Here is a 13,534-nt window from a genome sequence, read left to right as displayed (position 1 = left end):
TTCGCGTTCTTCTTCATTTGCAGCAACAATTTCTTTATTTCTTGCTAAAATCCCAATCTTTGGATCGATACCCCGAGCAACGTTTTTGGTTCTAGGTCCGTGGGTTTCATTTCCCTTATCCATGGTTTTATAAACGAATCGACCATGTTTTGATTTTACGATTCGCGGCGATGTTTCGGTTGAACACAAGAACGAGGAAAGTTTTTTTTCTTCCACAATCGGAAGATAATATGAAACTGGAAGAAGAAGAGTTGAAATGAGTAGAATTTTTTTTGATTTGGTTTTTATACAGTTTTACCAGAAAGACATTTATGTAACTTCAATATCATATAGGGTACCCCTTAACTAGAGTCTTTGGCTGGGTATAAATTGATGGCCCCTAAATCCTTTCGGGTGGCCCCTAAAAACGCGAGGTATAATATGAGGTAAAACCAAGAACAAGAAATTGGTTCCCATCTGGATTCTGGGGTTGTCGTTCACGGACACTAATAGGAAGTAAATTTTGTTTGGGGTATACCAGTCATACAATGAAAAATATTTCTATCTTATATGAATTTTGGTACACTTCTAATAAAATTGCTATTCCCCTGTTAGCAATGCTGCAGTTGGTGACACAACGCCGTGGACTCGTATACTGAACCAAACTATATCCAACGAATGGGCAATCCGCTCTTAGCCTTTTCTCTCTGAGGTCGGTTGGTGTAGAGAGAGTGAGAAACAATGGCGTCTTTTTGCCTCTCATCATTATCACCTCTTTCTTCAGCTTCAACTTCCACAAGAATGACGGCTGCATCAACTTCATCATCATCATCATCATCAAGTAATTTTAATCTTTGCGAACATCTATCAAGTGGTTATAGATTGAGTTCGATAGTTTCACGCAGACAACAGCCATTGAAATCTCATAGAAGAAAATCGCAAGTTGTATGTATGGCTCCTGAAGAAGAAAAGATGACTCGGAGATCTCCTCTTGATTTTCCAATTGTAAGTTCTCTGAGTTATTGGATTGTTTTGCTATTGTTATTGCTTATAGAATTGATAGATTAGGGTAATTTTTATTTTCTGTAATTACTTTAGATTTGAAAGAATTATGGTTAACAGAATTAGTCTCATTTATTAACCTAAATTTTAGGGTTTATGGAAAAGTTCCAATTTATTTTAATAGGGTAAATTTGATTTTGGTTTCTGCTCCATATTGTTGATTGCTTTTCGTGTATAGATAACTCGGTGAAGGTACCTACTCAGTTTCTAATATTCACACACTAGCTTCAGGTGACCGTAGATTTGAGTTGGTGTCATCTCTTTTTTATTACTCTTAGTAATTCCCGGTCTACTTAGCTAGCCTGCGAATCCTCCCATCGGGCAAAGAATGGGCTGAGATGAAACCAGGAACACAAGAATAGTGACGCGTGTTTGGTACATGTAAACCAATCCCTGTAGCGCAGGCTGCTCAGCTAATGACATCTAGTCAGAATGGCAAGTTTCGCCTACAAAATTATACATTTTCGCGGAGGGTAGTCAAATAATGATATAACTGGTTGGAGAATTTTCAAGGGGGTTAAGAACAAAAGTGGTTCTGGAGATTACCTTGGTTGGTGGGTCGCGAGGGTTTAAGGATGATTTACTGTGATCATTGTGTGGCAGTCCATGTGTAGTTTTCTCTCCTTTTTTTTTGTTGCAATCCGCCACTACTTGCTACCACAGCTGTATAATTCTGGAATTGTACGAGGTCATGGTATGTAGCCCCATTGACAGTCTAATAAGTCACTCAATACCATGTTGTTCAGAGATTGACAGGAAAATGCAGGATAATTAGGATCATAACCCGTACTAGACCAAACTCAAAAATTTGTGATGTCTACCAAAATCTAAAATTAGTAATGTGTTGGTATACCTTACTGTCTGATCACCAAGCCTCATGTGTGTTTAGATTACAAAACAAGTTTCCGACAGCTGAATCACTGCGCTCACTGTGATCCTTTGCATTCTTTTATGGCTTTGTTGTCGGTGATAATTTCTGGCACCACTTTGTAGCTCCATTTTGAATGTCTTCAACCCTTTGAGTTGGTCGCTAGTTGTTTGTCTTTTTTAATAATAAATATCATTTGAACCATAGTAACTTTATTGTAACACTTGAAAGCACCAGTGTTGAATGCCATAATATGATTCAAGTAACATCTACAAGCATTAAAACAGAAATGGAAAAGCATTATTGGACAAGGTGTGGTTTTTCAAAGTTTCAGACTGACTAAGCAGTGACTCGTGATTTTATTGCTTTAGTTTTCCTGTATTAAGTCAGAAACTATTTCCAAAATTTTATAAGATTTATTGTTAATATTACTGGTGACTCAATGGGGATGGGTGGAAGATCTGAGTTCTTACGAGGTAATTATCGGTGTATGATTTTTATAGATATTCTTAGTGGAAGTGCATGATTTTGAGGTAAGCATAGGTCCAGTATGTATCAGTGTATGTGACTGAAATATTGCAGTCAGTTATGCATGAGTTGAGTCATTCACGTGATGTGATGTAAGCTGATGTGAATTGCTTTGCTCTCATATGGCAGGAATGGGAAAGGCCTAGACCTGGACGAAGACCAGATATCTTTCCGCAGTTCAGCCCGATGAAAACCCCTTTGCCTCCACCATTGCCAGCAGATCCTCCAGAAGAAGATGAGGAAGACGAAGAAAAGAAGGAGGAAGAAGAAGGTGAAGAAGGTGAAGAAAATGGGGAGGAAGAACCTGAAAAGCAATCAAGGATGCAGCATTTTATGAAGGAATGGTGGCCTTGAGTTTTTATTAACATTTATATTGCTAATCAGTTGATCCCTTTCACCATTTTTCAAGCGCCAGTATGCTGCGGTAAACCCAGTTAAGCGTAGTGTTGTTATCTGTTATTTAATGATAGTTGGAAACTGTTAGGACACAGAAGCCGCCTGTTGTGATGTTTGTGAGCTTGTAATTTTGGGTGGTTAGTAAGGCTCCACAAAGGTGTTGTTTTTTTTCGAGTCAATTGAGTTAAAGAATGTTCAGTTCTGTTTTTTTGGATTATATAGCCAAGTAATATGAGAATTAGTAAGAAATAAAGTCCTGTGGTCTCATTCTGTTATTGTTTCATTATATATTAGCGTTAAAGCTTAGGCAGTGCCTTAGCTAATGTTCTAGAAGCCATAAGAAGTGTGGATTGCTCTTACAGTCTGAAGGTTAAATTTGGATCCTGTCCCCCGGGTATAGAAGCATCTTTTGAACAGGCCCCCTTGCATTATGTGTTTTGGTTGATGGGAATGGACTAGACATAATTAGGGATAGTTCTATTTGGAAAGTCGGGAATGGTTTTGGTCTACATGCTTTCATTGGCAACTGGGTTCCTAATGCTACTCTGCCTGTGTAATCCTTGTCCAAACCCTCATATGCTTGTTGCTGAATTCATTGACCCCCAAACTAGGAGTTGGAATGTTGAGTCAGTTAAGGCTTTCTTCAGTAGAGATAATGCACAGAAATCATAAATATTAGGATTCCTCACTTGGTCTCATTACTAGGAACAGTAATTTCACTGTCAAATTTTCTTACAAGTCCCTCGTTTGAGAATCGAACCATATAGAGAATCTTCAAACTTCTTACAAAGCTCTTTGGAACCTTCCTGTTCTCTCAGAAATCCAACTTTTAATTTGGAAATGCATGGAAAACATTCTCGGATTCTCCCCACTAGATGCATTATTTTTCGTTTTTTTTGGTTACAGAACAATGATTGTCCAAGCCCAGATCGAACTGGGCCCTTTAGTGTGTAAGACTAAAGTGAAAAATGGCGGGGATCGAACCTTCCCACCAGATGCAGACTATCTCAATATCCCAATACCCTTGAAGTATGTTGTTCACTTGTTTGTAGGGGTGTAATTTGGACAGGCCGGGCTGCCTGGCCTGTTTTCTATGTCAGGCCAGGCCGTACGGGATTGTAATTAAGCTACCCAGAAGGCATATCGGGCCGGACAGGCCGGGCACCTACACTAATTTTGAAGCCCAAACCTGCCCAAAGCCTGAATATAAAACAGGCCAGGCCGGACAGGCCACCTTTTTCTAGTCTGACATTTGACATGTTTGAAAAACAATATAATTAAATAAGCTCACTTCAGAACGTCAACAATCTAATGAAACAAATACAGAAACATTAATAGTCTTAGAGGATGCAGAAAAAGGAAAATTAAAACAAACATAAAATTCTTATCAAAATAATAACTAAAACTCTATGTCGAAATTGTTTGTTCTTAATTAGAAAAGACTATCCATGAGCTCCTTGGCTTCTCTACATCGAAGAACTTCTTTATTCATATACTCCAACAACTTGGTACTCTATGCTGCTTCACCTACATAGAGTAAAAACAAAGCAAGATTAGGGAGATATACAGAGAAATCATATTACAAGAAAATAAAAATATGCTTTGTTTGCATATCCACTGGTTATCTTGAACTAATGCCATATATGCTTTGTTTGCCTATCCACTGGTTATCTTGAACTAATTTCATACATTATGAGGCAATTACTGTATCTAACGGACTGATATATCATAATTATATTGGACATGCACAGTGCCTGACCCAGGCTTCTTAAATCTCCTTATTACATAAATGAGAGGTGAACCAGAAAACTAAGGACTCTAAAATAGAAAAAAGAAGGCATGATCAAGTGCTAGAATCCCTACTTGAGAGATGTAGTCATCCATTTCCTCCTCCTTCCGTTGACGCAGTTCATCCAAAAGAAAATCCTTGCAACTTGATAAGAATGGCAACATTAGCGACATATGGAATGTAACCTTAAACATAATTCATTCACTTAAAATGTTAACACGAACTTATGCAGAAATGCACTATAATTATCACATTGCATTGATCTAACATGATTTCCTGCAAAGTTCTTAGATACAAGGAATGTAACATGACATATGGAATATAGTAGATAATTATAAACTCAGTTGTCCACCAATCTTTCAAACACACACAACACTCCAACATTTTTGGCGTTAAGCAGCTGCGCCTACAACACGCTTTCCGAGAGAAAATGCTGATTCAGATGCAACCGTGAGTATTCATTTGAACTTCACTAGTATCCATGTTGTATGTTCCTGCTAACAACATAACACAGATAGTTAAGTATATGTATAAAATACACCTAACACAATTTTAAAAGTTGTACTGCAAAAAAAAAAATCTAGCAAAATGAGATCAAAGGAACAAACTTATGTACTGGAACAGAAATTCAATTGGTTTTATGATTAATCAAAGACATGCAAAGGTTAAATGTTAGAAGGTCAAGAATTAATTTACACCTTTTTTCAGTATCAAACTATGACTAATCAAGCAACTTAGATCAAGCTTGGTACTGACCAAATATTAATTATTGTGCATCAAATAAAGCTTGTACTTTTCGGATCTAATTGATAAAAAGAAGCAATGAATACAACTAGTTTGGCATGTATAAGCAACACACGTATTCAACTACGAGAAAAATTAACTCCATTAAGCTCTTTAATTGAAATAGAATATACAATTGTCATTTTCATTTTCAGGATCAATTAAGAAGGATGATTCAATTACAGGAGGAACGATGAGTGTGTCTAGAATCTAGATATGGAAGAAGACAGTATATAATGCAATTACCCGTTATAGACAACTTTACAAACAGTTGATAAGCATGAAATTCATTTCTCAATAATCATACTTTACATACTTATTATTAGAAATCACTAGAAACTAAAACATTAAATTTATAACAGATCTTCAATAAATATAAATTAAGTTTCAAAAAAATACTTACAAACACCACTGATTCACCATCAATTTTTCTTTTTGTAATTTTTGGTTGATGAAAATGCTTCTCTTGTTGAAACCCTAGAGTCAGAGATAAAGATAAACCCAAATCTAAGATGAAAACGAATCACAGCATATAAAGTAGACTAATTTCCAAAAAAATTGGGAAGAATTGCCGCAAATTTGATAAGATGAAATCTTTTTTCCACAGATATGGAAGGAAAGATAAATTTGTTTCCCCTTTTCTGTTCTACGATGCTGGCTAATTTTAGGGAATAACTCGAACATATCGAAATAAAACAGGTACTTGGATTGGGCAGACAGAACGGGTAACGGACCAGGTAGTTCGGACGGGCACCAGGCCGGGCAGTAAAATTTTGGAGGAAGCCTGAGCCCGCCCGTTCTTAATAACCAGGCCAGTCCGGGCAGCCCGCAGCAGGCCATAACAGGCTTTGGGCTAATTCGGGTATAGCGCGGGATCAGGCGGGTGCGGGCAGGCTGAGTATTTTCGGGTAATATTTACACCCCTACTTGTTTGTGTGATACTAACTGATTAGCTGAGCATATTCTATTGAACTACGCCAAAACTGTTTGGGTCAAGTTACATTACCCCAGATTCTGAGTCTGACATTCCTGTTAAAACCAGGTGCCAAAAATGGCTAATCAGTGATCGAAGTCTCTGGAAATTCCAATCTGTATTCACTAAAGCTTGGTGCGTTCGGCGTGGTACATGTTTTAATACCGCCAACTATGCTCCGAGACTAATAGCTGAGATGGAGAATAGTGCAGATGTGCCTGCAACTCTACCATCTCCAGATTCTATTACTATGCCTCACAGATATGCGTTTCCGGGTAAGTGCTCCATTCTGTAATGTGCTGGGTCTGTGGAAGGTAATTTCAAAGAATGCAAGCTTATCAAAGGAGGAGCACGTTCAGCTGAAGAAGCAGAATGCCTCGCTATATTCGAAGGAATCAGACGGATCAAAAGAAAGGGTACTAAATGCTTCTTCCGGACTCATGTAACAGGAGTGGTCTGGTGCTAAGCCTTTACTCTTATTCTCTCAAGTTATTTTCTTAGCAAAAAAAAAAATGAAGGGAATGGAAGTCCTAAAAGGCTGAACTTCTGTCCTGTCCTGGAAAGTAATTTATAGACGGGAGTGCTGGGAAATCAAAGAACCGGCATCCATTTCCTCTTCTACCTTCTTTTCCCAGTGCTCTAACTGCTGTGATTAAGTTTATTCCTCGAGTACTAGGTAGTGCCAGCATGAACTTCCGGTATAATTAGTAAATAGATGAAAACTAAAATTAACCAAAAGAGCCACAGCAGGCAAGAAGAACAAATATGACATGTCGTATTTAAGTCAGCAGTGGACATTTATAGAACGGATGCTCATGTCAAAGAAATCCAGTCACATACAGTTGCTCTTATACCTTCATTTCCCAGTGCATGTTATACTAGGTAGTACCATGCGGCATGAACTTGCTGGATCAAAATAAAAGAGCATGCTGTACATAGGGATAATTACTAAATAAATGAAAATAAAAGAGCCACAGCACACGACAAGAAGCACAAATATGTCATATTTAAGTCATATACAAGACTTGGCAAGTTTAACTTAATAAAGAGGCAGGTTCATCCATTCACTGATGTCTCAGACCATAGACACTACTACTGACATGGAATTATATCATCACATAAACTTGTGGATGGATGCAAGATAATACAACCCTGTTACAGTGCATATTACTAGTCACGAACACTCATTTCTTTCCACTCTTCTTCAGTCCAGCACCACCTAAAGCACCACCCTTCTGTGCCTTGGTCCTCAGCTCCTTGAGTGCCTGTTCAAAGCAACAAATGTTATTATTACTCAAGATAGTTATTTGGCTACTACCAACATAAAGCTTAAGCATGCAAGCTATATAAGTTGAAAGGTTACCTTTTCCTCCTCTTTCTTCTTCTGAAGATTTGCTAAGTCAGTCTGCAAAGAGAGACAATAGTAATGAAAAATGTCAGAGATCTTCCAACTTGAGAATTCGATCAAGCGTTTTATGGTGCTATATGTAAAATAAAAAGGGTCAAAAGACGGTTTCCAGTTTTGAAAGTGGATTGACAGTGGTGAGAACATACAGGAAAGCAACACCCCAATGATGTGTAATAGGCATGTTAACATTCACAGTCAGATTCAACTATTTCAGATTTCAAAGGTTGAAGAACATAGAGCAGATTACATGTGGATGGATTTCTTAATGGTAACAGAATGGTCAGGCTTCGCATCATAAAACAATTACTGTACTAACTTCAAGATATTATGGCAAAGTAGGAAAGGGAAAAGGATCTCTATAGTCTATCGACGGCTTTTTATAACTTAACTGGTCATATCTATCATATCAAGTGGATCCACATCTTAAAACTCTATCAACCTGGTTTCACTATTAATCCAGGCTATTTAAGAAGCTAGGATATTCAATAAAACCCATACGAAAGAATCATTAAATAACTTTCCCACATATTCGAATCAGCTACTAAAATCAAACCCTAATAATTTTAAACTCATGATAAATAAATTTTTTTAAATTTTTTTTATCATATATCGATTGATCAAACAGACAAGAAATCATACAATAAATCAGAAAGACAAGAAAGTATAGATTTATACCTCATCATATTCTTTCTGTTGTGCCTTGGGTTGCTTCAAAGGCTTAGCTTTTCCACCTACAAACAAACAATTTTTCAAATCAAATCAAAGGGTTTTTTATCAGAAACATCATAGATCGATAGTTGATTTCAAGAATTTTACCTTGCTTGGAAGACATGATTCGAGCTGTGATTGGAAGAACGAAAGAGAGCAGAAAACCCTAGCCAACGAAATAAGACGCAAAAAACACTACCCTCCTCGATTCGCGTAGGTGGGGTGTTATTTATATAAAGACTTTTGGATCCTGTACTTCCGGGAGTTGTGTTGCATATAAACTCCTTCGATCTGTGGTTCTTAATTTAGAAAAAAAATGAGAGATTCTTAATTTGGTTCTTAAGGTGGTTTGATGATCAAAAAAGATTTGGAAACCGGAAGTGCTACGCATTCCGCATTAATCGGTATAATCCGTAATCGGTAATCGGTATAATCCATGGGATTCAATTCGCGGAAACTAATTTGGAGTCTCCTAAAATTCTTTGAAGGCTTTTCTAGGATTATAATATCTAGGTGATTCTAGATGTGACTAAGGCCGATTTTTATGGATAAATTCGGTGGAACGATGGGAATGTAAAACCGTCGTCTGAGTTTTCTTTTCCTTTCTCTCTGCTCGAAAGCAAGGCAACTTAAAAAGGAGTTTGACACTTGCGAGGTTTGGATCTTCTCTCCCAAAAAATGGAAAGCGAGAATTTGATTTTTTTTTTTTTTTTGAAAATAAAAAATACATTGAAGAAAGCATCTGTTAATCTGCGGATTCAGTCTTATTAAGACTAACTCATGATGAGTAGCTCGTCCGATGGCTGAATCTCTTGGATAGAGATTGACAGTAGAAGCTACAAAATTGTTATTATTGAAATTACATATATCATAAGCTTTGACATTGTCAAAAGCGATTGCAGGAATTTAAAAGTTAGGTGCCCGACTACTCCAAGAAGCCGCATCTTGATTTTTATTTCCCTGTTTTGCCAGCAAGTCTGCTACCTTGTTTGCTCTTCTATCTACATATTGAAAATCTAAAAAAGAAAATAGTCGTGCAGCTAATTGTTGATGGTGGTTTTTAGCTTAGGGTTAAAATCGTAAAACCTTACATCTTACATGACGTCACTGCGACCACTAGCACATTTATTGAATCATTCAACATGCCTACGTAAAAATTACTGGGGTACCTTTTTTTATATGCGCTATATTCCACGGCAGAACCCTCAATACTGACTGGCAACATTTCCGCGCCAAGGCATGCCAACCATGTCAGCCGCACTACGATGCCAATGGCATATCATGCCAGTCACATCTCCGCGCCAAGGCATGCCAACCATGCCAGACACATATCCGCGCCAAGGCATGCCAACCATGCCAGCCGCACCACCGTGCCAATGGCATACCATGCCATCCACATCTCCGCGCCAAGGCATGCCAACCATGCCAGTCGCATCGTGGTGCCAATGGCATACCATGCCAACCACATCTCCGCGCCAAAGCTATGTCGTCCCTACCACATGCCGCTGGCTGCCAAACGAAGGATTTTAACAATCAACGGTTACCCTTCCATCTGAGATGCAGATCTCAGCCGTCCAAGTTCGCCACATAACGCATGGCAACTTCCGGCCCAAGGCCAAACATCACAGTTTTTACCAAAACCCTAATTTTGGCCGCGCCTAAAATATGCCTAAGCCATGCCGGCCCTACCACATGCCGCTGGCTTCCAAACGAAGGGTTGCAACAATCAACGGCTACCCTTCCATATGATATGCAGATCTCAGCCATCCAAGTTCGCCACCTAACGCATGACAACTTCCGGCCCAAGGCCAAACATCACAGTTTTTACCAAAACCCTAATTTTGGTCACGCCTAAAATATGCCAAAGCCATGCCAGCTCTACCACATGCCGATGGCTGCCAACCAAAGAGTTGCAACAATCAACGGCTACCCTTCCATCTGAGATGCAGATCTCAGCCGTCCAAGTTCGCCACCTAACGCATGGCAACTTCCGGCGCAAGACCAAACATCACGGTTTTTACCAAAACCCTAATTTTGGTCACGCCTAAAATATGCCAAAGCCATGCCGGCCCTACCACATGTCGCTGGATGCCAAACGAAGGGTTGCAACAATCAACGACTACCCTTCCATCTAAGATGAAGATCTCAACCGTCCAAGTTCGCCACCTAACGCATGGAAACTTCCGGCCCAAGGCCATACATCACGGTTTTGCCAAAACCCTAATTTTGGCCGCCTAAAATATGCCAAAGCCATGCTGGCCCTACCACATGCTGCTGGCTGCAAAACGAAGGGTTGCAACAATCAACGTCTACCCTTCCATCTGAGATGTAGATCTCAGCCGTCCAAGTTCGCCACCTAACGCATGGAAACTTCCGTCCCAAGGCCAAACATCACGGTTTTTGCCAAAACCTTAATTTTGGCCGCGCCTAAAATATGCCAAAACCATGCCGGCCCTACCACATGCCACTGGCTGCCAAAAGAAGGGTTGCAACAACGGCTACCCTTCCATTTGAAATGCAAATCTCAGCCGTCCAAGTTCGCCACCTAACGCATGGAAACTTCCGGCCCAAGGCCATACATCACGGTTTTGCCAAAACCCTAATTTTGGCCGCACCTAAAATATGCCAAAGCCATGCCGGCCCTACCACATGTCGCTGGCTTCCAAAAGAAGGGTTGCAACAATCAACGGCCACCCTTCGTCCTGAGATGCAAATCTCAGCCGTACAAGCTTGCCACCGAACGCATGGAAACTTTTGGCTCAATGCCAAGCCCTAATTTTGGCCGCGCCTAAGCTACGCCAAAATCCTAGCTCGGCCACGCCTAAGCCATGCCACTGGTTGCAAACGAAGGGTTGCAAAAATCCACGGCTACCCTTGGTCACGGCACCAAACAAATTGTAGCAATGTCTTGGCTGCAATGCTAACTCTTGGTCACGGCACCAACTTGGCTGCGATGCTAACTCTGGTCACGACACCAACCTGGCTACGATGCGTATTCTTTGGTCACGGCACCAACTTGGCTACAAACTCCAAATACTTTGGCCATGCCACACGTAGCAACATGCTACAAGTTTTCCACGAAAACGCTCGAGACATCAAAACATGTCACAAACTGGGGGATGCTCATCAGGGTATTGGTCTGGAAGTTTACAGCGTGCGGCATACACTACGCTCGTTACAGGAAAGTGTCATAAGGGTGAGGCGGTTAGTAAATACAATAATTAATGGTGAAATGTTTCCTTCATTATGGAATAATCAATTCCAGGCATTACCCGTTACCATTTTCTTCCATTTACTCAACCTTTTCCACTTCTTACGAGACCAGGGTACGTTTCGTTGCGACTTGTATAAATAGGTTTCACCTATTTCCAACAAAGACAAGTTTTGGTCAGGAAAATACAACACTCAGAAATAACTTGTTATCTTTCCCATCTGTTAGCTTTTCACTTTCTGATACAAGTCATCAAACAACTACTCTTCCCGAATCAACTATTTTGGTCTCAACACTCTCTTCGCTTCCCTCCCTAGACCAGCCCTTCTCCTTCACTTTGTGACCGAAGCAAGTCTGGAACGACCATTTCTTGGTTTAGGCCGGATTTGTACAGATTGATCTCTCGAATCAAAATACTCCCTTACAGTACATTGTTTAGGGTTTAGATTTGTTTCTCACCCACACACTCGAAATTACCAAAATCAGCGGAAACTGTTTTCACCCTCAAACACTAATACTTTAACTTCCTCCAAAATAGCTAGAATTGTCAATTGGTTGATGATTCCTTTCCTTGTAAATCCCAAATTGTAGCTTGATTGTCGCCTTCTATCACCAGATTTTGAACATTATATGTGTTGGCCCACTTAGTAGCTTGTAGCAAAGCTACAACTTCTGCTTCTTCAGATGAGCAGGTTCCCATTTCAGTTGCTTGAAAAATGCATGTCCAATTTCGAAAAATAAAGCCAAAACCAGCATCAGTAATTTCAGGTAACCAGGATGCATCAAGTTAATTTACATGTGTTTGTGACTGGTAATTCCCAAACAATATTTGGTTTATGTTTCCTGCAGTCTGTCGCTGTCATCCTAGCTAGGTTATCAGGGTGCCAGTAAGAATAGTGTCTAGATATATCTAAGGCCAGTTGTTCCGGTGACCTAGCTTTATTTTCAAAAACTCTAAGACACCTTTCTTTCCATATAAACCAATATTTGGTAGCTGCAAGTGCCATAAAAATTGTGTTAAGATCTCCTGTTTTCCTTTCATTATATTTGTCTAAGAAAGTTTTTGCAGAAGTATTAGAGTTTGAGTGTACTCCCTGGATAGGCGTATGAGATAAATTCCAGACAACATTAGCATAGTCACAATCAAAAGATAAGTGATAAACAGATTCCACAACATTTTGGCAGAAAGCACATTTGTTGTCCACATCCAAAACTGAACCCAGCTTCTGATTAGTTGGTAGTGCATCTTGTAAGAACTTCCAAATGAACATCTTTATTCTCTGTGAAGTTTCCATGCTCCATAAACCTCTCCAAAACTTTTTGGATGAGTTTGAGACCCGATTTGAGGGGTTTAAGAGTTTAGAGTACAGTGACTTGACAGAAAACTTTCCATTTTTTGTCAGAGTCCATCTCAGGTTATCTTACTTCAGAATTCCTTCTTTTGTTGTGTAAATTATGATGTTTATAATTTCCTACACTATAGATTATCGAAAATAGATTGTAACGTGTCCATGTTCCACTTTTTAGTGTCCGAGTTGATTAACTCAGACACAAGTGTTATATTAGTGTTTCTTCTAGTGACAGAGTTAGCTAAGATCTCCTTCCTAGCTGGAAGCCACCTATCCTCCCATATGTTTATAGAGATTCAATCACCCACTTCCCAGATGTTGTATTTTTTAATATGTTCAATAACTTGTAGGATACACTTTCATATCCAAGAGGCCTTAGATTTTTTCTTAGAGTGTAAAGCTCCCGATTTTTTGAAATATTTTCCTTTTAGTATTTTTGCCCACAGGTCATCCGGTCGACTAACTAATCTCCAAGCTATC

General features: G+C 39.4%; 1 protein-coding gene across 1 annotated transcript; it reads left to right on the top strand.

The window, feature by feature from the left end:
* The first annotated feature begins 663 nt into the window (after positions 1 to 663).
* LOC113348297 (coiled-coil domain-containing protein 9-like) lies at positions 664 to 3,106 on the top strand. The gene is made up of 2 exons (XM_026592010.1): positions 664 to 984; positions 2,567 to 3,106. Exons 1-2 carry the CDS (start codon positions 721 to 723, stop codon positions 2,789 to 2,791), a joined length of 489 nt encoding a protein of 162 aa, XP_026447795.1. The 5' UTR covers positions 664 to 720; the 3' UTR covers positions 2,792 to 3,106.
* The last annotated feature ends 10,428 nt before the right edge of the window (positions 3,107 to 13,534 follow it).

This window comes from Papaver somniferum, chromosome 2 (genome assembly GCF_003573695.1).
Source record: "Papaver somniferum cultivar HN1 chromosome 2, ASM357369v1, whole genome shotgun sequence".
Classification (NCBI taxonomy): Eukaryota; Viridiplantae; Streptophyta; class Magnoliopsida; order Ranunculales; family Papaveraceae; genus Papaver; species Papaver somniferum.
This window is presented reverse-complemented; position numbering and strand designations above follow the sequence as displayed.

Coding starts and splice junctions, on each gene's coding strand:
- LOC113348297 (XM_026592010.1), top strand. CDS start 721: ATGGCGTCTTTTTGCCTCTCATCATTATCACCTCTTTCTTCAGCTTCA. Junction 985..2,566: donor CTCCTCTTGATTTTCCAATT/GTAAGTTCTCTG, acceptor CTCATATGGCAG/GAATGGGAAAGGCCTAGACC.